The 26,681-nt window shown below is 44.8% G+C and overlaps 1 protein-coding gene and 1 non-coding gene across 6 annotated transcripts; both read left to right on the forward strand.

Annotated features, from left to right (window-relative positions):
• Window positions 1-105: 105 nt before the first annotated feature.
• Window positions 106-24,408, forward strand: SNX5 (sorting nexin 5). Of its 5 annotated transcripts, XM_081558681.1 has the most exons (14): window positions 106-234; window positions 488-569; window positions 10,506-10,610; window positions 11,632-11,742; window positions 12,563-12,684; window positions 13,875-13,998; window positions 14,847-14,942; window positions 15,843-15,948; window positions 16,032-16,107; window positions 17,073-17,112; window positions 17,214-17,300; window positions 19,405-19,564; window positions 22,471-22,556; window positions 23,693-24,408. In XM_081558681.1, exons 2-14 carry the CDS (start codon window positions 519-521, stop codon window positions 23,741-23,743), a joined length of 1,215 nt encoding a protein of 404 aa, XP_081414807.1. In that variant the 5' UTR covers window positions 106-234; window positions 488-518; the 3' UTR covers window positions 23,744-24,408. The 5 variants fall into 5 exon arrangements, with proteins under 5 accessions (XP_081414807.1, XP_081414809.1, XP_081414810.1 ...); XM_081558683.1 differs by lacking the exon at window positions 11,632-11,742; XM_081558684.1 differs by lacking the exon at window positions 488-569.
• On the forward strand, window positions 5,794-6,032 carry LOC145533614 (small nucleolar RNA SNORD17). Its single transcript, XR_014074201.1, has one exon. It is a non-coding gene; the product is annotated as a small nucleolar RNA SNORD17 (small nucleolar RNA).
• Window positions 24,409-26,681: the final 2,273 nt, after the last annotated feature.

Raw genomic sequence — 26,681 nt, forward strand, 5'->3', positions numbered from 1 at the left:
GGGAAACCCTCCCTCTGGCGGGAGCGCGGGCGCCTCCAAATCGCGCCATTTCTCTCTCGCGAGATCTCGTGACGTCAGAGCTCGTCGCCATCTTGCGCTCTGGCTGAGTAATAAATTCCCCCGGCAGAAACGCGCGCCCTTTTCTTAAGACGCGCCTATCTGCTACGGTCCCTGGGCTTTCGCGTCCCCAGGCCGGCCCTGCGGTTGGTGGCTTCCGCGTGGCCCGGAGCGAGGGTAGGCCCCCGTGTAGCTTCTTTGCCCGACTCCAAGATGGACGGCAGCGGGGACGGGGGAGGCCGCTCTGGGGGAGCACGTGGGGGCGCCGCTCGCCTTTCCCGGGGCTGCTGGGACTGTGGCGGAGTCTCGAGGCCTCCCGCCGCCGTCGGGCAGGGAGGCTGGCGGAGGCGGGGCCGCGGCCGCCCCTTCCCCTGAGAGGCGCCCCGGTGGCGGCGGCGGCGGCGGCCCAGCCTCTTCTTTCCTCGCACAGCCAGGCGGCCCCGCTCGAGACCCGCGTCGCCATGGCCGCGGTTCCCGAGGTGTTGCAGCAGCAGGAGGAGGACCGCAGCAAGGTGAGGCCCTGGCCGCGCTCGGGCTCCGGGCCGGGAGGCCCCGCCGGCCTTCTGGGCCCTACGCTCCTTCACCGGGCCCCCAGGGGACCCTCCACGCCCTCCTTCCGCGTCCGAGGCGCTCCCGCGGGACCCGGGCCCGGGTCGCGGGCTGCGCCTGTGTAGTACACAGCTCTCCCCCGGGGAGCCTGGCTGCGCACGTGAAACCCGCTTTGCACGGTGCGAAGGAGCTCCGAACCGCCCCCAGCCCTCCAGAAATCCTGGGGAGATTCTGCCCAGGCCGAAGTCGGACCCATGTCCCCTGCCACTTCACTAAGCGCTCAGTGCGCCGCTGCGGGACTTGTGTCATTTTAGGAGGTGCTCAAATAGCTGAACTTAAGTTTTCGCCTTTTAGACGCTTGTGGATGTTAAATTACCCTTCCCTGCCACTCGAATCTGGAGATCTAAAAGGTAACCAGTGCAATAAATGCGTGTTACCGTAGCCGATTAAAGATTGGATTAGGTCTCCGCTTTTATTGGTCCTGTCTTCGCAAGTTACTTTGGAGAATACAGGGGTTGGTGTGAGCCACCGCGGTTTGTGCAGAACCGTCAACAGAAAAGTTTTTCTAACAGAAAATTGAAAAATGGTAATCTAGAAACTCGAAGTGCTCTCAGATTTAGTCTGGAAGGCATCGCTTTAGGAACCAAAGCACGTTTTTTGGTCCACAGGTCTTTGGAGAAACCTTTTCATCTAGTAGGTGCCGAGCCTCCGTACGGCTGCTGGGTTAGTTACTGAAAGCGTGAGGAGAGCGTTTTCGTTGGGGGTGTTTTTATTTCTTTCAAAGCTGAAAGAAACTTTTTTTTTTCCTCCCTAAAGCCAGAAGTGGAAATTTGAGAAGACTTTTGCTGGAAGATTCCAAAGGTAGTTTTCTCTCTATAAGTTTAGATGGCCGAATAGAAATTTTGATATCCCCCACCTTGCATCTCCTTTCTCAACCCAGAATTAGTTTTACACTGCTGTTTAAAACTTCAGTCGACCTTTCTGTTAGTATTATATAGCCCTGTTTGGTTTTAAGTAACTTTACCACCCTCTGACCCTCCAGCATGACAGGATTGTGAAGGCTACTTCCTTCTGGTTTTAGTGACTACAAGAAAAGACTATATAGAATTATTTCCCTGATTTCTTTTAATTGCAGAAGTAAGGAAATAGGAAACTTACATGTTACTCTTAACACATTGCTTCATTTTTCTTCCTCATCTCTGATATTGGTCCTGTGATGTGGATTAAGATGGTTTTTGAAGTGAAAGTTCAGTCTTGTCCAACTCTTTTTGTATAGTCCATGGAATTCTCCAGGCCAGAATAGTGGAGTGGATAGCCTTTCCATTCTCCAGGGGCTCTTCCCAACCCAGGGATTGAACCCAGGTCTCTGGCATTGCAGGTAGATTCTTTACCAACTGAGCTCTGAGGTTTTTAAGAAACCAACATTAAGATGGTTTTTAATGTTAACCAAAAAAGGGAGTCCCAAATGGGACAAGAGGGAAATAACAGGAGGACAGATCTTGGGCAGACAGTTATATTGCTGTAATACAGCTTTGTTAGTTAACTGAAAAGTTTTGCTTTTTTGCTGAAAATATTAGAAGTTCAAATTTTCCGATTGTCTGCTTAGGGATTTCCATGAGGATAGGGGTTCTTGGTTGGCCCCACTAATAAGGCAGGGAGCATAGTTGATCTCGAGGATTTTGAATCTGTCTATAGAACTTGGCTCGCAAAACAGAATTGGCCTGTATCCAGTAGCCTGGTGCTTCCATTTAGTGGTATGCTTTTGAGCTGAAGGTGTTGGTTTGTCCTCTTGCCCAGAAAGCAGTTGCATGATTAATTTGGTTTTTAACTAATCCTATACTGATGGGAAAGATAGTGTTATGGTCATTAAATTTAGGAAAGTAAGGTTTTGCCAAGTCTAGCCCCTGAAACAGTTAACTAAAACTTTGATACCATTAGGTTCATCTCCAAGATAAATCAGTGCAGTACTGAGGCGCCACATCCCCTCCTCCCCCAACACGTGCACACACTGCCCGGATCAACATCCTAAGGGGTCTAGTTTTTAATGGTTGGGGAAAACTGGAGGTTATGCAGAACCTTGTTCCCCTAAGATATTTATTCAGGCCTTCAGTCATTTGCATGTTCTCCAGGTCTCCTGTTCACCTCAAGGTTCTTTAAACATCACATTTAGGTTCCCACCCAGAGTCTCAGTGTGTGTCTGTTGTGATCCTGTGAGTCTTGCCAACCTGTGGCAAATGAAGTGTGGGTCCTGATTGTCTGCTGGGGTAATTTTTGACTCTTGTTAGTGAGCTGAAGTCAATATGCCAGTGTACACAGATTTGTAAGCCCACTCCCCCCTCCCAGCCTAGCTTCGTTACTTTCACCTTCACTTTTCACTAGTTGGTTACCTGTGCTTTGGATGATGTTTTCCTTTTCAGAGCCAGTCATTAATGTTTTACCTGCTACTGCTCTGATTTGCAGGCAGTTAATACGTGTGGAAATTGTCTGTAGGGACACCACTCTGCCAGCCTAGATGGAGTGTCCTATAACTTATATTACAGGGACAACCTGAATTTTCACCAATACTGCAAAGTCCAGAGTGAGTGATTCTTGTGGGCTGAAGTTTTCCGCTGTGTTTATGGCCTGACTTTAAATTCGAGAAGTATGACTTCTCAGTGTTGCCCACGCCTTAGTTCTGGATCAGCAACTTGCACAGTGTCTTCAGATCTCCCTTTGTGAATACTACCGTGACAGATCACGGTCTTCCCACTTGATCTGCTGTGGGAAGAAATGGCCCAGGGAGATTATGAGAGAATTTTTTGGATTCTGAGATCTAAGTTCTCCTTTGGTATAAGACCTAGTAAGAGACTAGGATCTAATAATGTAAAGAGCTTCAGTTTGAACCAGGGTTTCTTAATGTGAGCACTACTGATAGACATTTTGGGCTTCCTTAGTGGCCGTTAAAAATAAATGCAGACATTGTCAAATGTCTTTTGGTTGAGAATCACCAGTTTAGACTTTCTAAGATGGTATGATGGGGTAGGTCAGGTTATGTTAGAGGCTAATCTTTAGTGTGCCAGTTTGTTTCTAGTTTTTTTGAGATGTTTGATAAATTCTAAAGAAATAGCATATAACATAAGCATTGTTGACTGTCTTTGACATTAATAGAATTAGCCTTCACCCAGTATTGAGGAACCTGATCGAAAGATGCTGAAGGGTTCTGGATAGTGGAGGGTTAGAAAGGCTGCTGCGTTTACCCTGTTGGAGTTCACCACCCACTTCGGACAGTGGAAACCTGAGGCTCTGATGCCAAAGTGGTGTGGGGCAGAATTGAAGTTGATTGAGACTGTGCCGCAGGGTAGAACGTGGTTTTTTAAATATGTTGCTCTCTGTTGTCCTGATTGCTTGAGGAAATTAGGATACAGTTTTGTAGGTCAGCAGTACCATTGACCAGTGGTGAAAGGCATATGCAGTGAAGTTAAGTAGTATTTACGGGAACAACCTTTCAGTGAACCCAGCTTTATAGAGGGAAGGGATGGTGGGACATCATGTCTTGCATGAATAGCAGATTTGTTTATGGGTCTAAATTGAGAGGTATTTTCACATTACTGTGAGAAACTTGCTCCTTCCACCCCCACCCTGAAAAGGATACTTCACCCCCAACACCTGTGTGTTTTCTGATTAGCCATTGAGTTACTGCTTAAAAAAAAAAACAAACCACAATTATTTATGTATTTTAGCTGCCCAGTTCCCTGACCAGAGATCGAACCTGCCCCCCTGCACTGAGTAGCCCAGTCTCAGCCTCTGGACCATCAGGGAGGTCCCCACGGAGTAACTCTTAAGAAGAGATTTTCCCCCTCTAAAAGGGGAAAGTGGAATTTCTCAACTGTCTTGTACCCCAAAGGCAGAACATAAATACATAGACAAGAGTGAAGGTGCAAGAGCAACTGACCTTCAGTACAGACATTGGGTCCTTGGCTTGACTTCCCCTCTTTTTACATTTTTGGTGTAACTTGTTCAGATACTGATAAATGGTCTGGAGAGAAAACTGTAGTTTTCTCAATAGTTGCTTACGTTAACCTCTGGTAGGTGTTTTCTGTCAGAAGAGTTTATGGTTTACTTGTTTCTGAGGGGTGGCTCCCCAAGCCCTTGGGTCTAGTTAAAGTGATAGTACCTGTGGTATGGGGCACAAATGCAAATGTTGCCAGCCTTATCCTCAAGAGCAGGACATGCAAAGCTTGCATGTTGTGCTGGGGGGTGCCAGGTAGCTGGTGAGTGATAAAATGAGGTTAAAATACTTACATCTGAAAGATCTGGAAAGTGTGGTACCTTTACCTAAATAAACACAAGAATCCCACCAGGAACAGGCAGTCTTTTCTTCTCTGTTGCTTTTTGTGTCTCAAACTCAAATGACACAATCCTAAGCTCAGGCAGCTCTGTCCATGTTGCTGAGTAATCTTTGTTGGTGATAACGGTAAATTTTTTTTTTCTCAAATTTTTCTCTTTGATCTTGGGTTGAACATAAAGTAAGACTGCTTTGTAGTAAAGAGTTGTGGACTTGATCGAGTGGGAACTTTTGGTAGGGAGACTTCATGAAATCAAATAGGTGAAGTGAAGGTCACTCAATTGTGTCAAACTCTTTTGCGACCCCATGGACTAGACAGTCCATGTCGTTCTCCAGGCCAGAATACTGGGGTGGATTGCCTGTCTTTTCTCCAGGGGCTCTTCCCAACCCAGGGACCAACCCAGGTCTCCCGCATTGCAATCGGATTCTTTTATCAGCTGAGCCAGCAGGGAAGCCCAAGAATACTGGAGTGGGTAGCCTATCCCTTCTCCAGCGGATCTTCCCAACCCAGGAATCGAACTGGGGTCTCCTGCATTGCAGACGGATACTTTACCAGTTGAGCTATCAAGGAAGCAGTAGATGAAGGGCTTTAGCTGTAAAGAAAGAAACTAGTCTGTGTGTGCACATGTGTGTGGCAGCTATGTCCTCTGTAGCAGTGGTATGTTGATTCTCAATAGAATTTCTGTGCTAGGAGATGCTTATAGATCTTGTAGTTCAACCTTTCTCTTGTGAACTCTTGAAAATAATCCAGATATCTTGTAATTAGATGGATTTCTCAATGAATTTCATTTTAGCCAATGATTCATCTTAATCTCTTTTTGGCTCCATGTTGACATCTGACTAGCTCATGGGCTTGCAGCCTTGTGAAGTGATGATTCAGTTTATCCATTCGCTGAGTGCGCTGCACTGACCTTCTTCCAAGCCTGGGTTCCTGTTCTAGGAACTCTGGGTTACGTGGTCGCCAAATGCCCTGCAGTCTGCTGTGTTCGTTCTACTGTGGACGGCTTGTGTGTTGGTGGACTACCGGTAAGAATGGCTGGTGTCAGCAGAGATGGGTCCTGTGGGCTCATCTCACCAAGATGAGTGGTGGAAATCTGATCACTTGCTGCAGCTCTTTATCTAGTTTTTAATTAGTGACTTTCCATAGCTGTTACGTTTGTGAGTAGACAGATCTTCTCGAAGTCTTTGGTTCTGTGTTCCTTGAAGACTGAGGTACAATATTGGCAGGGCTGGAATTACAGGGAGGGGAGAGACAGTAGTGGAGGGAGGAAATAAACCATAGATACAGTGCTACCTGGAAGGGCAGAGCTCTTGTGTTGGTCACAGTTCAGTTTTTCACATACCAGTGCCTCAGGGGTAAGCTGGTATAGAACACAGACAGGTTTCAGTTAGCTTCAGGGCAGAACAACTTGAACCATAAAGAGAAATTCAGAGAAAGATAGATGTGATACTAGAATTTCTTACAAAACACTTCTTTCCTGTGAGCTGAAACAGTAACAGAGTAATGTATGTTTCATAAATATGCATCATGTGAATCTGCTTTCAGAAATTGCTGCAAATCCAGTAATTTGGATTTTCTGCAGCAGAGTGTTTTTGGATTTATTTCCTTACTAAAGCATATTGGACTGAGCTAGGCATCCCTCCCTTTCCAGCTGAAATAATGGCCCCATGCCGCTTACAGACCATGGGTGATCGATCTGTGGTTTTGGTCCCGTCCCCGGTAGGGGTCTTCGGTATGTTAGGCAGTCAGGTGAAGGGATAGCAAAGGAACATCCTTCAGAGAGCATCCGTTTGATGGGAAGAATCTGGTGTAGCCCATGCTGGCCGGGTGCTTTCTGCTCTGGGACTAGAGAAGGGAGAGGCATTTAAATATGAAAGGCAGCCTTTTCTCTGCCTGTGGCAGTTTCCGTGTAACGTTCACGTTAACCTGGAAATACTGGGGCTGGCATATTCAATTTCTTGCATATATACAAAACTGGTTAGATTTAAGTAATGTTCAGCTAGACCCCATTCTAGCAGATGAGAGTCACTGTGGAAATGGTTTCTTCTCCCCATTGTGGCTTGTCATTTGGCCATATGCCAGTAGTGTTAACTGGAGTCTGTGGCCAATGGTAAAGTTTATTATACTTTATCTTCCACCGAAGGTTCTGAATTTCTGAATCGAGCTTTGTGTGTTGTCCAGCCACAGAGGTACTCTGCCATCTCTGAACCGCTTCACCTGTTGAAGAGGGGGTTTTGCATATGGTGTTAACTTAGCGTTGTACCAAAGTGAGTCAAGTGTGAGATCCGGACCCTAAGTGTCCTTAGCAGCTCAGAACTCTGCAGACCATCCTTTGGCCAGTGTCAGGTGTTCCAGCGCTGATAAACAGATGAGGGAGTGCATGGGGGTTTTGGTTTTAGTTTTTGTCCTTTTCAAGTTCTCTTATCAAACATTCAGATTCCCTTTTTGGGGGGCCGCGAGGCATGTGAGATCTTGATTCCCTGACCACATAGCAAATCTGTACACCCCACAGTGGAAGCACCAACTGGTAACCACTGGACCACCAGGGAGGCCCCCCAGTTTCCTAAAACAGTTAAAATTTTGTTTTCCAAATGAAGAAATGCTTGTTAACTCACTCTTCTTCTCACAAAGATCACTGTAGTCCTTACTATAAGGGTTAATGTGATAAGTATTTTGGGAACTGAAATTCCACCTAACACTTCGTATGTGATGCAGTGGTTTCTGTAGAAATCTGCAAAAGAAAGTCTTTTTTTAAGCTTGCCTTCCACATAGAGTAAATATGTTTTAAATTTGGTTCTCACAAGTGGCCTAAGGGAATGAGAAACAAAATTAACATGCCTAATGGTTCTGAAGCCTCCCTTCACACGGTGGCCGGCCAGCAGGGCCGAGGCAGCCCGGGCATGTTTGCTGAAACTAGGGGACAGGTGGTGAGTAGGGGCTTTATGTGGAGGCGTGCCATCCGCTCCTGTACCCTCCACCCTGTTGGTTTATGTATTTAGCAGGTACTGTGGCATGGGACTGTGGGGTGTTGGTTCTGTTGACAGAGCAGAAAAAGGAGTGCTGAGCTTGTAATCACACTGGATGCTTCCGGAGTGAGGATACAGTGCTGACTTAGAAGCTGGAAACTTTTCGCAACTTTTTACTCCTCTGTGATTTATCTTTTCCTTGTCTGGAGAGCTACAGTATAAGGAAGTTCCTTTGACTTGTGAATAGGGACGTTTTTGAGTTGGTGACGGTTTGCATACTCAAAATTTTGCACCTAACTTTTTTCGGACAATACCTTAAGGCCCAAATGCAAACTTTTCGTGTTATCTGTTGTGAGGGGTTTTTTTTTTGAATTGTTGATTGTTTTGTCTGTGGGAGAAGGGTGTTATATCGTGTTAGGGGGTGAGATTGTTCGGACTCCCTTCCTGGGGTGATGACAGCTGGAGAAGAAGCTGGGTGCTTGATGTTCTGTTAGGGTGCAGTCTTTCCAACCTTGAGTGACTTTTGTTAATTCTTTTGTGTCCTTATCACACTATCTTACACTAAAGAATGAAATAGCTTTGCTGACCAAAAAGGAAGACAGGAAAACAGTGAAAAGTCTGGGGTTACCTGTGTGGTTGGAGATGTGGGAACAGGGCCAACCTCAGCATCCTCCTGTGAAGCCCATTGCAGCTTTGACTCCTGCTGTGATGAGCCCATGTACATCTGCCTGGGTACCCCAGCCCTAATTCCAGAGGCAGTGCTGGTGGTGCTTGCTGGCTTATGGGGCTTGGCACATAGATGGAATTGTCAGCATATTCAGAAATTGAGAAGAAGCCAGGATTTGTGACCTCTTCAGGCAGCAGTCTCAGGAATCATGGCCCTTGTTGCTGAGCTCAGGGAAATGCTCCTTAGTCCTGGCCCCGGGTCTGTCCCGTCTTTCTTTCCACCATTAACCAGACCAGCTTTATTCATGTACCGATTCTGACACATAGAAACGAAACATCAGGCGGGTGGCCAGTACTCTCTGCAGTCAGACTGTGTGTTGTGAGTAGTGTGTGTGTTGTGAGGTTTTTCTGAATGCTGTATTTGCCCAGTCATGAATTATCAGGAGGGAGGTTTTATCAGAAATGTGTCAAGAGCCAGAGTCACAGCTCTGATAAAGTGAAGTATCCCTGACCTTGGAGCTGTATCTTTGTTTGCAGAGATATCATAAATGGACGTGTGAAAATTAAGCCAAACAAGCAAATGTTTCATAGGTGTCATCAAGAATTTATTTGAAATACGTGTTTAGGTTGACATGGCAGGAGCTATTGTATGTTGTGGTCTCACAAATACCTGATATTAAAATCAAGTTCTGGTGGCAAGAATATGAGGCTTAGTTCTTCTAGCTAGGAAAGCTGTTGTTACAAGGCTCATTCTGGCTATTGCAATCAAAATTTTTTTCTTAGACACAGTGCTGAAGAAAAACGGGACGTACTGACTCTTCCTGAGATACTACAAAGAAGTAAGAAGTAATCCTATGCACTTTTAGAAAATATATTTAATCTTTTTATACCTGATGGAACCAATTTTTCTGTCTTCGGTGGTTTTATTTTGAAGAAAAGAATTCAGAGGGAAATACTTGGGATTCCCTGTTCCCTCATCTTCTTACAGTCTCCACTTGGCATCTCCATCTTCCTGTGTTCAGTAACCCAGAGTGTCCCGGCAGCCTCACTTCAGCTCTAGGTTACAGTTGTGGGCCTGGGGAGGGATGAGATGGTTAACACAATTTCTCATCTGATAGGCCTTCAGATCTACTGTTAGCCTGTCTGTCTTAAGAATGAAAGAATTTACCATATTTTAGATTCAGTAGGAATTTTTTTTTTTTAAGGAAAACCATTTAGCCACTTTTTCCCCCAATAATCCACTTCTTTAAAGAATTCTTTTAAAACTGGCAAAACTGGAGTTGAGTATTATTTTCCTCTTGAATTTCCAGCTCACAAAAATCAGTTATTTTTGTTTCCATGGTAGTGCTCGCCCTTCTGCTTTATTTATATGTAATCACAGTGGAATTCTGCTAGTTGACGCCTTTGTTGGTTTTTACAGTTCATCTCCTGTTCTAAATCTCTCATCTCCTTGAGACAGTCCCTGAATATACATAGGTCCATTCTGGAGTGGATTTTTCTCTCCATCCAAGACCTCACACCGCATGACTGTTCTTTGTATCTTCTGTCTCTAGGGTATTCCAGCCTCTAACTTTTAACACTTCTTAAATGTTTTTGTAATTTGGGCATGTATGTAGGAAGTTCATGATTTCATTTTTATCTATTTGAAGCCTTCTTAGTACAGTCCTTCAAGTATTTGGTTAAATGTATTTTTCACACAAAGTGTGTAATGTGCATGATACTAGAATCATGTAGCTGCTTTGTTTAGATTATAGGAATCCACTGGACCCACCCATGCACTTAAGAGCGGATGTCCCCACAGCTGCAAATAGACACCTCAACTGACTTTGTCTAAATGGTCATGGATAGATTGCTAAAAGTTATTACTAGCTCCCCATTTTTGGATGGATGCTTTTTAGGACTAAAGTGGACTTGAGACTAATAGCTAAAAAATGTATTTCAGCTGAGATCTGTGTCAGTGGACCTGAATGTTGATCCCTCGCTTCAGATTGACATACCTGATGCACTCAGTGAGAGAGATAAAGTCAAATTTACAGTGCACACCAAGGTAAGTGACAAGAGTGACTTCAGTAGTGAAAACAGTGCCAGGTTACATCTCTGCTACAGTGGGTGTGAGCTAGAGTGCTGCTGAAGGGTAGCACTCCTGAGTGAGGCCCCTCCTCACTCTCTTCAGATACCTGCTCCTGTTACAGCCCTGTGCACTGTGGGGGAGCCTTGGGCCCCGCTCTGCTGGTGTGAGTGTGGCTTGTGCTCTGCCTGGGAAGCACACCAGTCCTGTACTGCTCCACCTTTGTTTCTAATTTGCATGCGTGGCAAGTGCTTGCTTTCCCATCTTTGCTCAGTTCTTGGCCATCACCTATCCTATTATGATTCAAGACTTTTTCTCCAAATTTTAAAAGTTTTATTTTCAAGTGTAACTGATTTACCATGTTGTGTTAATTCTCCTCCAGGTTTCTAATTTGACAAAAGCGCTATGCCAGTCTAAAAAGTATAGAAAGTTTAACTTCTGAGAGTCTTTCAGGAACATTTTTAGCCCCTTCCATGCTAGTTAAGTGTACTCGGTGCTTGTCTTATGCCAGGCACTGTTTTAAAGAGGTTACATGGACCTGATTTTCTCTTACTCTTATGATGTTTTCTGATGGCGAGGGACTGAGGTACAGGTCTAGATAAAGTAAGTGGTGGAGACGGTCTGAGGCAGGACGTTTGGAGCGAGAGCTCCTGGCGGGTGCCTCCCCCAGCACATGTGTGTCCTTGAGGTTCTCACCCTCATGGGTTTCTCTGCTGCCCTGGTGCGTGATTCGCATACCTGTCCTTCAGGAGGCAGTGTGAATATATCTGAGTCGACCTGAATGGTGGAGCTGTGTGACTAGAATTCCTTGATGAACACATTGAATCTTAGCTCTGACTTTCCTAGTGGTAGGGAGGTCTTGTGTTGCCACTTTGTTCTTTATTAGATCTCCTAAAAACCGGATGATTTATTGTGCATTTTTCCCATTGTGCACTGCACGAAATCCAAGCCACTTTTTCGGAAAATGGTGGTTAACTGTCACTTTGTCTTTTCTTTACAGACCACACTGCCCACATTTCAGAGCCCAGAGTTTTCTGTTACAAGGCAACATGAAGACTTTGTGTGGCTACATGACACTCTTATTGAAACTACAGACTATGCTGGGCTTATTGTAAGTGCATTTTGAATAATCAGATAATTAATGAAGCCAGTTTCTAATACCTTGCTATTCATTTTGTTTTGAGAGATTTACCCACTTTATATAATGGGTTGTGAAAATAGTCTGAGTTCATCTGTCAACTAGAGTATATGTTAGCTGTTATTGGTCAAGTCTAAAGTGAAAACAATGTTAGAAGCACACACAGTCTTATAGTCTACAGTAACAGTTCCAGGGTGTAAAGACTGGTCTACTTTTGGGTGTGGCATTTCCTTTCATCCATCAGTTGAATTGGTTGCTGGTGGTGGTGTGTGTAGTCTGCTGAGAAGGCAGTTGTTTTTGTGCTCAGCTGTGAAGAGTTGATGCCTGGCTACAGAAAGAGACTTAGCTGATTTTAAAGAACAGAGAAATGTGGCTTGACCTGCCAGGCCAAGAATCTGGCCAAATAGTTAAAATCAGTACTGAAGCTTATGTTTAAGAATGTTCATGCAAAATTAGAATCTTTAATCCTGGAATAAAAAAATTCCTTGTAAGTCCAGAGGTTATTACCTAGGTGGTGCTTCTTCATGGGTTTCATTTTAGCATTGGTTGTAATACATTGATTAGATAGTTGCAGCAGGATATACAGTTTGCCTTATAAATTGTTCAGTTATTAACCGAACAGATGACAAAGTGAGTGCCCAGTTGTAGGAAGGACCCTTCTTTTTTACATGGCCAAAAGGAACGAGGGTAAGAGAAAGCACAGTCGATTTTCAGAGAGCCCCCCTTCCCCCGCCTCCTGTGGAGTGGGGGGTGGGCCGTGAGGGTGCTCAGGAAGTCAGTGCCTTGCCTGCAGATCCCGCCGGCGCCGACCAAGCCCGACTTCGATGGCCCTCGAGAGAAGATGCAGAAGCTGGGAGAGGGTGAAGGGTCAATGACGAAAGAAGAATTTGCCAAGATGAAGCAAGAGCTAGAAGCGTAAGTGACTTTCCTTGATGGGGCCCTGTCTTCTGAGGAGAAAGGTCATGTTGTACAGCAAAGAGAATCTGACAGCTAAGTTTTTCAAGCGTAGCAGTTAATGAGTTGCGTGGCTACTGTTAATGAGTTGCGTGGCTACTGTTAATGAGTTGCATGGGGGTGTGGGGGCCTGGTCTTGAGACGATTCCCTGGTGATACTTGGAGAAGGAAATGGCAACCCATTCCAGTATTCTTGCCTGGAGAATCCCATGGATAGAGGAGGCCTGGCGGGCTACAGACCATGGTGTTGCAAGAGTCGGACATGATTTAGCAACTCAACTACCTGGTGATACTGGATAGACTAATTTTTCTCTTTGTAAACCATGCTAGTCATGGATGTTGGTCTGACAAAGTGAAGAACTAAACCTTTGACTCTAATGTACAAAAGCTTTCTTCCCTGACACTTGTTTATTGGAAATACAGTTGAAACTAGATTGTAGCAAGTGCTGTTAACAAGGAAGCATTCTAACAATGGCTACATTGATGGCTTGAAAGAAGTCCAGGTCTGCAAGAAGCTTACTTTAATCTGATTGTAATTCTTTCAAACAAAAGTGGATTCTTTATGCCATAGTTGGAGGTTTGCACGAACTATCCTTCTGCTCCTTCCTCTAGCCCTTCCCCTATTCATTGGGGTCCATTTCAGCAATTCTTGCCAATACCCTGCCACAGGCCCAGGTGAGCTAGGCCCAGGCTCACACTCCTGCCAGGCTCACACTCCTGGGCAGCTCTGAGGACAGAGCACCAAACTTGCAAACTTGGTTTCCTGCTGTTGAGCGTAGAGTGTGTAGGTTGAGATAAAGCGACTTTGTAATTTCTGATAGTTCCCAGCTTTGTTAGACTCATCGCTGTGTACATGGCTGCAAAATTAAAGGACTGTCATGATTTTAAAGAAGCCATTGTTGTGTGCTGTAATTGCACGTGGGTTTGGGCTTCACAGATGTGCCCATCAACTCCGGTCATGTCACTTCCCCTTCTGTGGCTATTGCAAAAATTCTATATGAGAGCTGCCTCATTACCTAACTGGATACTGAATTATACCAAGCTGCTTGGGTCCAGTTCAGGTGTTGTTTGTAGCTGTAGGACAGCACAGTGGTGTCCCGGGAGTGGTGCTGGGTGGTGAGCTGAGCTGAACCTTGTGCCTTGTATTGCAGTGAGTATCTTGCTGTCTTCAAGAAGACTGTGTCTTCGCACGAAGTCTTTCTTCAACGGCTCTCCTCTCACCCTGTTCTCAGTAAAGACCGCAACTTCCATGTTTTTCTGGAATATGACCAAGATGTAAGTCACTTTAATTCCATTTCCACAATCACAATGTACAAAAAAAACCCATATTTTCTGAAAAATTGACTTTCAAAGTTGGGTTTCTTATCAATGCAATGGAAACCTTTCTTAGACCCCCCTGCCAACTCTCTCTCCCCCACCTGCTCACTGCCTCTGCCAGGGCAGTAAGTCCAGTGTGTATAAAACTTTGCATGCAAAGATTCTGACCCTTTTCCCCCTCAGTTAAGTTTGGGGTTATTTGAAAGTTGATCCACATTTGTTTTTTTCATTGAAAGGAGATGTATGGTTGCCTTAAAAAAAACATTCTTTTTCTTTATTATATGTGAGGCAAGGACTGACTTACAAATTTCCTCATAGTCTTCTAACCAGTGAATAATAACATAACAGCAGTTTTACCCAGAATTTAAGGGCACTAAGACTTGATGCCTAGGTAGTTTTTCAAAATATCTCCCAAGTCATAGAATATGCAAGAGACTCTGGTTCAATCCCTGGGTCGGGAAGATCCCCCTAGAGTAGAAAATGGTAGCCCACTTAAGTATCTTGCTTGGAAAGTTCCATGGACAGGGGAACCTGGTGGGCTACAGTCCATGGGGTTTAAAAGAGTTAGACATGACTGAGCACGCACACACAAGACTTGATACATAGATAGTTTTTCAAAATACCTCATGAGTCATAGAATTATCACCTGTCCTTAGGTTTAGTTGTTTTGTTTGATATTTTAGATGTGGTTATGATGTGGTTAAAGGTGTCTTGGGTGTGCTTATACTAGTGAACAGTTATTTGGGATGTGTTCAGGACTTGATGGAAAATATATGTGCCATTAACTATTTTGAATTTCTTTTCAGCTGAGTGTCAGGCGGAAGAATACGAAAGAGATGTTTGGTGGCTTTTTTAAAAGTGTGGTGAAAAGTGCTGATGAAGTTCTTTTTTCAGGAGTTAAGGTAAGTGGCCTTTAACTGTTTAAGAAAATTCTCTTCGTGTGAATAGGTGACCTTTTCTTTCTTCAGAATAGGTATTTGTGAAACAAATGGTATTAGCTTCTCAAAAATGGAAATATTTTCAAGTTTTAGTTATTTTTTATCAACTTACTGAACTTTCACTTATTTTCCCAAAATACCTGTTCTTTCCCAGGAGAAGGGATAAGAGCCTTACTCTTCAGTTTTCTTGTCTCCTTTTCTGTAAGGAAACAATACTCAGTTATTCTTAAGAAAATAAACTACACGACCAGACTTTGGTGCTATTCTCCACAGCTGTACTGTCCCTGTAGCCCCAGCCTTGTGTGGAGTTGAGCACTTGACCAGTGTGGTGCCCTGGTGTAATTAAGGGACTGAATTTTCTATTTTATTTACACACTGGATTTGTAGGCCTTTGATATGAAGAAAATGTAAAATATGAGAAGTAATTTTACCTGTTTCTTTTTATACTGTGGCTACTAAGTAGAAAGTTCTAAGTGACATGTTTGGCTCATGTTATTTCTGTTGGACAGTGCTGTTCTGGAACATAAATAGATGTCCAGGTTTCTCAGCCTTCCAGGTGTGGTTTATATCTTTGCTCCTCAGTTACTGTCTGGTGTCTGACTTGGCCACTTGTGGTCCTGAGTAAGGAGACTAGGCTGTGGGTAATGCAGGCCTCGTCAGAAGTTTGGGAGCTCTCAGGCCGTCTCTGGGTGGCAGTGAAGGTGTGCTGATACCTGTGTGTAGTGGGGGCGTGCGGCATCCCTGGTCATTTCCCCCCAGATGCCAGTATTGCATCCCAGGCTTCTTATGTCTGAGCTTATTTTTAAAATATAAAATACATATTCATATGTTTTGCTTCTTTGAAACTTTTTCCTTCCCTTTAAGGAGGTAGATGACTTTTTTGAGCAAGAGAAGACTTTCCTCATCAACTATTACAACAGGATCAAGGATTCCTGTGCAAAGGCTGACAGGATGACCAGATCTCATAAAAGTAAGTACACTCACCCGCTAGCCCCCTACCTGTGCTCAAGTGCCAGCTCTGTTCACATGAAAGGACTGTCCTTGTTCCCACAGATGTTGCAGACGATTACATCCACACCGCAGCCTGCTTGCATAGCCTGGCTTTAGAGGAGCCTACAGTCATCAAGAAGTAAGTTTTTGGTGGGAGACATTTTCTCTCATCCCCTAATTGAAAACTGTTGTGCAATTAAGAGTATAATGAGTAAGGACTGCCTAGTTCAGTTCTGTCTTGAGTACAAGCCTATCAAGGGTGGATGGTTTCCAGCATGTGTTTTATACACCCTCTAAACAGGAGTACTTCTAAGCCGTCTATAGGGAATTCATGGCACTTCTGTACCAAGTGTGGTAGCTGTTGTCAAGGACTTAATTGCTGTCAGACTTACATGTGTCTGTTTTCGTGGGGTTTTTTTAACTTGATTTTTGACTGCCCTGGGGCTATTCTCATTATGGTGCATGGACTTTTTGTTGTGGAGCTCAGCGCTCTAGGCATGCAGCCTCAATAGTTTTGGCACATGGGCTTGGTTTCCCTCTCACAGCAGGTGGAATCCTCCCAGACCAGGGATTGTCTCCTGTGTTGGCAGGCAGATTTCTATCACTTAAACCACCGGGTGGTTTGATTAATTTGATTTGGAGTTGTCACTGAGTGAGGTTTTTCAGTGTCCCCATTCAGGTTATTTCTGATGTGAGATGGCACAGTTGGCCCCCTCCATATCCATGGGTTCTGCATCTGCAAACTAGAAGAAACTGCGGATAGAAAAACATTTTTTAGAAAGTTCCAAAAAGCGAAACTTGAATTTGCTGTACATCAGCCACTATTTGCATAGCATTTACATTGTACTTACAACTGTTTGCATCCGTTTACATTTTATCGGGCACAGGAAGTAATCTAGAGATGATTTAACATATATAAGAGGGTGTGCATGTATTTTATATATCAGGGGCTTGAGCATCAGTGGATTTTAGGGTCCATGCAGAGTGGTGCTGGGTCCTAGAGCCAACGCCCAGCTGTTACCATGGAATGACTGTTCTACTAGGCTTGGTCTCGTGGGCGGTAGTATATTTAAGACCTTAAGTCAGAATCATGTATATTTGCAGGTACCTGTTGAAGGTGGCTGAGCTGTTTGAAAAACTTAGGGTAAGGATTTTTACGTTGGTCTTCATAGTATATATTTTATAATCTGTAGATTTCCCCTTAGATGATGGTGGCCTTTGATTTGATTTTTTTTTTTTTAACAGAAAGTGGAAAGTCGAGTCTCATCAGATGAAGACTTGAAGCTGACGGAGCTCCTGCGATACTACATGCTCAACATAGAGGCTGCCAAGGTGAGAGCTTCTCCCAAACGAGGCCTGGTGATGCAAGTGTATTCTCTGGGTTAGAAATGAAGGGAGATGGGAATTTGTTAGGATCGTTCATGTAAGGGATGTCACCCTAAATAAAGTAAAGTGAGGCAAGCGCCAGTTTATTCAGGAATAGCAGAGGAATTGCGTGCCGCATGGGAAGCCACAGGAGATTTCACTGAAGCTCTGGAATGGGCTGTATTTTGGGGCAAGGAGTGCAAAGATAGAGTCTGGGAAGGCATGTCATTGGCATGAGGGCGCTGGTCCTGAGCAGAAGAAGCTCATTGGCTGGGCGTTCACTGCTCAGGAGGGGAGGTCAGGCTGGGTCTTCTGTGCATCAGCTATTTGTGGAAGTTAGTCTCTCAGTTCCTGTGTTCCATTCTGAGGGGGCGTGTGTCCCCCAGGCCCATCTTCAATTGAGATCTTCTCAGTGATGTGCTTTCTTAGGTGTGATGATACCAAGTCCTTAGTGAGTGTTCTTCAAGGGCCTGGAGCAGGAGGACTGGTGCCAATAAGAGTTTGGGGAGTTAATACGCTGCTGAATGGGGCCATAACTGGACATACACCTAAGGGGCTCTTTCTGAGGCAGGAAAGGCTTTGGGGCTTGTTATCTTTTATTGAATTGTAGTTGTCACTGCATCCTTTGAGTCATGAAGCATCGCTTAACCAAAAGCAAGATGAAGTGTAAACAGAGCAACATTTGGGAATGGAACGCGTATTCTTCACTGTCTACACTGTCCTGATGACATGTTTAAATTATTTTTATGTCATCATTATCTTTCGGTCACTAAGTTATGTCCAACTCTTTGCGACCCCATGAACTGTAACACACCAGGTTTCCCTGTCCTTCACTATCTCAAATTCGTCTGTTGCTCAGACTCATGTCCATTGAGTCAGTGATGCCATCCAACCATCTTATCCTCTGTTGCCCCCTCCTCCTGTCCCCAGTCTTTCCCAGCATCAGGGTCTTCTCCAGTGAGTTGGCTGTTTGAATCAGGTGGCCAAAGTATTGAAGCTTCAGCATCAGTCCTTCCAGTGAATATTCAGGGTTGATTTCCTTTAGAATTGAGTAGTTTGATCTCCTTGCGGTCCAAGGGACTCTTAAGAGTCTTCTCTAACGCCACAGTTAGTATCAATTCTTTGGCTCTGAGCCTTTATGGTCCAACTCTCAAATCTATACATGACTACTGGAAAAATCATGGCAGAGTGGTGTCTCTTTTTTAATACGCTAAGTTCATCATAGCTTTTCTTCCAAGGAGCAAGTATGTTTTAATTTTGTGGCTGCAGTCACTGTCTGCAGTGATTTTGGAGCCCAACAAAACAAAATTTGTCAGTGTTTCCACTTTGTCCCCATATATTTGCCATGAAGTGCGGGGAACCAGATGCTGTGCATGATCTTTTTTTTTTTTTTGAATGAGTTTTAAGCTAACTTTTTCCCTTTCTTTCATGCTCATCAAGAGACTCTTTAGTTACTCTTCACTTTCTGCCATTAGAGTGGTATTATCTGCATATCTGAGGTTGTTATGATTTTTATATGAAATATTCTGAATTAGGCAGCATAAAATTTTAAGCTAATGGGAAAAGGTCATCAGGAAGTAGAAATTGTTTTCCCCATAGTTTAATTTTAAGTGATTAGTCTTTGACATGTTTTCTTTTGGGAAATAACCCTGTGGTCTTCACTGTTTGGTTCCTTCTCTTGATCCATGTAGAGAAGTGTGGGAAGACATTGCATTAATTAATTGCCCTTCCCAGCCTCATATTGAGATCTTAAGGGATGAAAGTACATGAGGTGGCTGCCGTCTGAGAACCTTTCAGGCAGTAAACCAAGGTACTTGTCTGGTTCTTAGAGACTTTAGATGGTCTTCCTGTTCTGTTCTAGAGATTTTTCAGTATAGGTTTAACTACCATGTATCATGTCTGTTGATTTTCTTTTTTTTTTTTTAATTTCATTTTATTTTGGCTGCACCTCAAAGCATATGGGATCTTAGCTCTCCAACCCAGGATCGAACCCATGCCCCTGGCCTTGAAAGGCAATGTCTTAACCACTGGTCCACCAGGGAAGTCCCGTGTCTGTCGATTTTCCTTCTAGGATCTCTTATACCGACGCACCAAAGCCCTCATCGACTATGAGAATTCAAACAAAGCGCTGGATAAGGCCCGGTTAAAGAGCAAAGACGTCAAGCTTGCTGAGGCACACCAGCAGGAATGCTGCCAGAAGTTTGAACAGCTCTCTGAATCTGCAAAAGAAGGTGAGCAAGGCCGCGTCTTTCTTTTTGCTTTCTTTTTTAAAGATATTTTTATTTGCTCTGTCAGATCATAATTGCAGGATGTGAGATAATTTCGTTGCTGTGCGTGAACTCGAGTTGTGGCACACTGGCTTCATTTCAGCACATGGTATTTTTGTTCCCTGACCAGGGATCAGACTCTTACCCCCACCATTGCAGTGCCGATTCTTAACCCACTGGACCTCCAGGAAAGTCTCTACTTTCACTTTTTACTGGGAAACAATTTTAAAAGTTTACAGAGAGAAGTTGTCCAAATGGTGCAGAGGATGCCCACATGTCCTCTGTCACCTGCACATGTTCATGTGTTCCTACTTGTGTAATTTTATAAACATATCTGGGTGGTTTTTTTTTTTTAACTGTTTGAGATTAAGTTATATCCTTCTTAGTCATTTTATCTGTAAAAACTTGGCTGTGTTTCTGCAATACAGTTACCAAAGTGGGTTGCATTTAGTTTTCGTTCTTAAATCTCCCTTAATCTGGAGGAACACATCTCAGGTTTGGTTTGGTTTTTTTTTTTTTTTTTTTTTTTTTAATCACATTTGTCTTTTGGAAGATCGATTTCTTTTACAAATATTAATAGATGTCCCTCACTTTTGTTTGGTCTGTCTCTCCATGACTGGATTCTGGATGCTGTGTAATTGTGTCCTTTTGAGGGCGTTGCATTTGAGGATACATTGTGTCCATCTTCCCTTCATCTGTGTGTTTTGATGACACAGTCGGGTTTGTCCACTGTGTACTTGACTTTTTTTTTTCCCTATGAGCCGCTGATGAACAGACTGTAGGAGACAGTGTAAGACCAGGCATCGATCGCCCTTCCTCCCTGACGTGTAGCCAGAGGCAGTTGTCTCTCCTCCACTCCAGCCCTCCTTTTCCAGATCAGCCTTCAGTGCTGTCTATCCTTTATTAACACGAGCTTTCCCTTCTCTCCCTTACTTCTTTAAAATCATTTTTATTATGATTCTGGATTCCTATTTTCCACAAGTTTTAAAGTTTTTCAGTGTATTAAGCTATTTTGGTGTTTATACTGTCCAGACTGAGCTCATGGGCATGCCTTTAAGCTGGCGTGTCCTGTGACACCCCCATATTTTTGAGCATTTAGATACTCTGTTTTAGTCTTAGACTTCTCCTACCCCAGCCCTGAAAACCACCATTTCTTCAAGGAGCCTATATTGAGTACTCTCTGTGCTCATTGCTTCTGGGGTGCTTCTGCTCCTAGACCCTTCCACTGACAGTGAGGAAGTGTCAGGGTGTGTGCATACACACCTACTCCTCAGGGACCACAAGTCCATGATAGTGACTCAGTTCTGGTCCATCTCCAGGGTTCTTTCTTGCCCTCTACCATTCCAGGATAATGGGTTTTTTAAAATAATTTAGGACTTCCCTGGTGGTCCAGTGGTTAAGACGCCACACTTCTAATGCAGGGGGCACAGGTTCAGTCTCTGGTCAGGAAACTTAGATTCCACATGCCAAAAATAAGAAGATAAAATATAGTTTTATAACTTTATTTGGAGATGGCATACCATTTCCATTAAACATGAGTGTAATAGGTAGTCTTTTCCATAGGGGATCTCGCTGCCCTGAAAGTTCTTAGGGGCCGTGGAACATACCAGAGCAAAAGTTGAAGACTGTTGTCTTACAGAATGTGAATGTGTGTTATAGTGGATTCTGTACTGGATTCATCCTCAAGACACCCTCCCCCTTCAAAACTCTAGGTTGCCATGTGAAAGCCGTATCTCATCATAAGACTATTCTCTCAGAACATTCCCCTCCTCCATAGTTCTGAAGTCTTGGATCTGGAGGGTTCTGCTCCTTTGTTTTGGCTGAGTCTGGCCAGAACCTAGGGGCCCTCCCTGGGAGGGACTGGGCTCCTCTGTGCAGTCTCTGCTCATGGCCTGTGGACACGCCCATGTGGCTACCCTTGGGATTCTTTTAGAGAGGAACCTCCTCGCTGCCCTGTACTTAAAGTAAAATTCTAGCTTAAAAAAAAAAAAAATAGCTAATTTAAATGTATAAGGAAAAAGGAGACTTCATAGCTACCGCATTGAAATCTCAGGTAATTATATAGACCAGGAGTTAGTGGCTTTGATAATTTTTGTGTTTTTCTTAAAATGGTGCCAATTTAGGCCGACCTCTGTTGCGGAAGGTTTGTGGCAATGGCATTTGATAAGCCTGGGTGTACTGCCTGTAAAAGTGCCGTGTCATGTAGGATACTGAGATAAGTGGCTCTTGGCCTTGTGGCCCTAGGTTGAGGCTCTGAAGTTGGGGCTGACTAGATGGGAGCTGTTGAACAAGACAACACGGTGGGCAGGCGTCCTGGGAGACCGATGGGTGTCTCTTGAGTTCTGTCTGGTCCTGGAGGGAAGGAGGAGAGCTTATTATGACATCCGCACGACCAGCCTGATAATATCTGAACTACTGTCAGTAACGCCAGTATATGTTTCTGAGTTTTTACGTGGCTCTTAACATGACATTTCTTTTCTACTCGGTGCTGTGTAGGTAAGGTTCGAGAGGGTGAGTTTGCTTCTCAGACCCTTGGCACTCGCTGAGGCTGAGGGGGATTTGATCAAAGGAAGTTTAAAATATTCCATAAAAAGACCCTTGCTGCGAGTCTGTGTGGCCCACCACCTCCCCACCCACTCACTCCCCACATGCACTTCATCCTGGAGGGAAAGGCCAAGCAGCTCAGCTCAGGGAACCCCAGGTGTTCAGGGATGGTTTCCATGTCAGGTGTGTGTCCTGATGGCAGAGAGAAGTGAAAGGTGAGGTGTGGTGGGAACCAGAGCTCTGGAGATCATTTTGTTTGTGAAAATGAGGTATGGAAATTAAAGATGGAAATTGTTCAGTTTTTCTTGGTAAACTTTGTTTTGTAGAGCTAATCAATTTCAAACGGAAGAGAGTGGCAGCGTTCAGGAAGAATCTAATTGAAATGTCTGAACTGGAAATAAAGCATGCCAGGGTAAGTGTTACCTTCACACGAGTCAGCTTTGGAGGGTGTTTTTCAAATTAACTTCCCAATTCACTATTCCAGTATCGTCATGCAGTTAGGGCTGGCTTTGTGGTCTTAATCCCCTGTGGGTGGATGGGAGCCACTTGATGGAGTATTTTTTTCCACTGCACACCAAAAATCTGAAATGCTGTCTTGATGAAAAGCTGCTTTGTGAGAAGAGCATTCTTGATGGTGGTTACCCTGTTTCCCTCCTGACGCTCTGTGGGCCACGCTATGGAGAGTTTGTCCTAGTAATTTGTGAGCAAGCTCCAGTTTGCCAATTTGCTAACTTTAGACTTCTGATACTAATTCCTTTTTGGTTTAAAAAGGAAGAAAAACGTCCTTATATATGTAATATGTGTAGGGTAATTTAGCCCAGAAGAGATAGAGAGCAGTGGTTCTCAGTGCTGGAGCACGTTAAGAGTCCTGCTCGAGCTCTTCAGGGTTTTTTTGCCCACACCCAAAGCTCTTGGAGTGGTTCCTGGGTGCAGCTGATCCTGACCCCCTAGGGTCCTGTCTGGTCCAGGGCGGTTGGGTCAGTGTCACTGCTCATCCGCACCGGTTAAAGCAGGGAGACTGGACATTTGTGTGTATTTTGAATTCCTTTATTTTGACCACAACAGAGATGTTTCCTCACTTGGTTCTTTAAGTCCTACCGTATCTGATCTTCTAAATTGGAGTTTTAAAATATCATGTGTGTGTCATTTATACATAATGTTTGTAATATTCTAAGCTATTTGAATTCTTTTAAAGTGAGAACTTTGTAAAACATTTCCCTCCAAGTCCTATGTGAATATTTATCATCTGTAATCTCATCCACAACTGATTTTTAGCGACTTTTTATCCAGTCTTTCCAAGGCCTTTGATGTCTCATCGATATCCTGTGTAGGTTCAGCCACATCAGTGGGATTGGCGTGGCTGTGAGAGGAACAGACCTGGGGTGGGGTGGGGGTGCTGAGGGCAGTGACCAGAGCGAGGGGACTTGTGGTTCAGGTGTCACTGCACGAAAAACAAGCACCAGCCCAGATGTCCGTGGGTCTGAGGCCTGAGCTCAGATTACTTGGAGGTGGGAGGCCTGGAGCACTCACTGGATTCCTTTCTTCCAGAACAACGTGTCCCTCCTGCAAAGCTGCATCGACCTGTTCAAGAACAACTGAATGTAAAGAAAGCCAGCATCACTTGCACTCAAATCATTACCACAGAAGATTGATTTATCTTGACTTCAGTTTAAAATTATGTGAATACATATTTTGATTTCTAAAGATCTTAACACTTAACCATGTTGGTTTAAAAATATTTCTATTGCATGCTCCTTGGACATAACTAATCTTGATGCAGTTAATACCTCAGTGGGTAGAATCTTAAGTACTGGGTTCTCCTCTGATTTGTAGTAATGAAGAAAGGGTGCGGAATCACGTGCCTTCTGGAGCGAGTGTAATCAGCAGGGGCCCCACACATGTCGTCTCAAGTTTCATGTGCTCGGGTCCCTGTAATTTAGGGTAGGTGCCTGTTAATAGCAGATGAGTCAGCTACTTGTTACAGGTAACAGACATTCCATCCCTTTGTCAAGTGATTTTCCCCTTTCTTACTCTCACAGATCGTTAGTCACCTTCAGTTGTTTGTACAAGAGCAAGAAAAATCTCATATCTTTATATATACCCTTTGCAACTCCGTTTTTGTAGCTGGGATACAAATACTTGTGGGGAGAGGCTTATCTTGAGGGTATAAGAACAAGTAATGTGAACGCCTCCCTTCCTGGTGGTGGCGCAGTGTGTGTGTGCTTGGACTTTTTATAAAGCATCCAATAAAATAATCCATGCTCTCCTGTCTGTGGAGTGAGTCTGTGGGAAACAGGCCCAGGGCGCCGAGGCTGCAGCCCAGCTTTGGGGTCGTGAGATAGCTGCCTGGTGCTGTCCTGGCCTGTTCTCATCCTCACATTCAGGGGACAGGCCTGTTCATAAGGGTCTGTTGCCCCATCGTCCGTCACTGAGCCTTGAGGTGGTGTCCGCCAGGTTTCCACCTCTGAAGTACTTTGAGACTAGAAAAAAGTTCACCCACCCTACTGCTTTTAGCAGTCTTAATTAGTTGTAACTGGTGTGGGGGTTGTAAAACATTGGTTTTGAACAAATGTTAAACTGATGCTGAAGTCTTGCCTTCCCAGCCAAGCAGCTAAAATTTACTCAACAGGCCTGGACACAGTCATTTCTGCTCTCTTGTTGATTTAAACAGTCTGGGTTCCTAACCATGTCTCCGTACTGCTCACCTGGCAGCGCGGTAACCAACCCTCACCCCGGCCACAGTAGCACAGGTGTGTCAGGTTGCACCTGGACCCAGGAGTTGTGGCTGCCGGCCCACCTTGCCTCAGGGCTTAACGGGGGGCTGTGAGGGGCACTTGGTTTGGACAGCCATTGCTGGGTGTGGTAAAGGTGACCAGGATGCTGGGGACCAAATTCTGGTCCTGCTTAGTGGCTCAGGGGGCTCCCCTTCTGAGCCAGACAGGTCTGTAGTGCAGCAGTGCTTTAAACTAGGTACCCCTCACGGTAATGTGCTTGTGTTTACCTTCTGCATTAACATCTTAATGTAGTATGCTGGTCACGAAGTTCCATGGGGTTCTGGGTGGGTGGGGGCGTTTCTGGTCCTATCGCCTCTCGCCCCATGTCCGTCAGTGGAGCCATTACTGCCTTTCTGCAAACCTGGGCTCTTCCCCAGGGGCCAGGTGAACTGGGTGCCGGGAGGAAAGGCTCTCCTGTCCCCACACCCCTCAGTACGGACAGGAGGCACCCCTGCCTGTTCGAGCAGAGCGTAGTGATTCCTTGTTGCCATTCAAAAGGTATTCACTTTCTGTTCATAATCTTTATTTCTGACTACTAGAAAGAAATTCAAACTAAAAACTAGGAAGGAGAAATCCTCAATCATACTGCATCCCATGAAAGTCAGTTACTGAATGTTTGATTTCCCCTCTACCTATGCATGTAGTTGTTGGTATTTTACAGAAAACGATCCAGGGCTTGGTCTCTGGAGCCTCTAGAGTCCAGAAGCCTAAACACATGTGCATCTCTTTGTCTGGACTGTCAGTCCCACCAGAAAAGGCAGGACTCCCTGCAGACAAATGTGGAGGAGGTGAGGGGGGCCACACAAACACAACCCCACCCCCGCTCCAGCAGCCTTCCTCCCCATCCTGCAGAGGCTTCACTTAGACGGAAAGATTTAGCATAGCCATTTTAGGAGGATTTTAATTTTAATTGGGTCTTACTTTAATGCTTTACAAAACCTCTTTTTAAAGCTTGTTAAATTGTGAAACCTGTAATCTTGGGAAAAGAGCCCGTAATCCCAGCCCACAGCCACTTCATCCTACACCTGCCTTTCAGCTCTTGCATTAATTCATGTGGTGCACCCTCAGCCTAAGGAGAGTTTTTAGCATCAGTCAAACGGGTGGGGGTTTTGACGGGGTCAGGAAAGACTGGCCTCATTTTTTAACTACCGTGTCGCAGACTTGCCATTTTGGTAGTTTGAAGACTGGAGTGGAAATGATGTGTCTGAAACCTGGCATGCTGCAGTTCCTGGGATTGCAAAGAGTTGGACACGACTCAACAACTGAACAACTCCACACTGGAAGGTCACGGGAGGGGACTCTTCCTGCTCTGAGACCTAAGACCAGGCAAGATTCTGGAGCAGCAAGTTAAAGCCCTGCTAGGTTTAGGCTAGGACCAGTTTTTCCCAGATTCAGGTCTAGTGTGGTAATTCTTGGCCTAGTGATGGAACGCCCAGCTCCCCACTGGGGAGCCTGCAGGGAGGTGCCTGCAGACAGCTGAGGGAGTCACTCCGGGGTGAGTCACTCATCTCTGCTCCGTGTGGTTGATTGTATCATCAACCTTTTCAGTCTCTTTAGCAGGCAAGTGGCCAGGCATGGACTTAGGGGCAGGAGTGGGAGGAAGAAAAACCCAGGAAGAGGCTCCTCAGGACCAGGGGAGACGCAGCCATTGAACGCCCACAGGCAGGTGATGGATGAAGTCCATTCGTTCCGGGAAGCTACCCTGGCCCAGAAAGGGGCAAGTCTGGGTGGATTTTTCCAGAAGGAAACTGCTGTGAAGCCTG

Source organism: Giraffa tippelskirchi, chromosome 13 (genome assembly GCF_054371585.1).
Source record: "Giraffa tippelskirchi isolate mGirTip1 chromosome 13, T2T-mGirTip1v1.2.pri, whole genome shotgun sequence".
NCBI classification, from domain to species: Eukaryota; Metazoa; Chordata; class Mammalia; order Artiodactyla; family Giraffidae; genus Giraffa; species Giraffa tippelskirchi.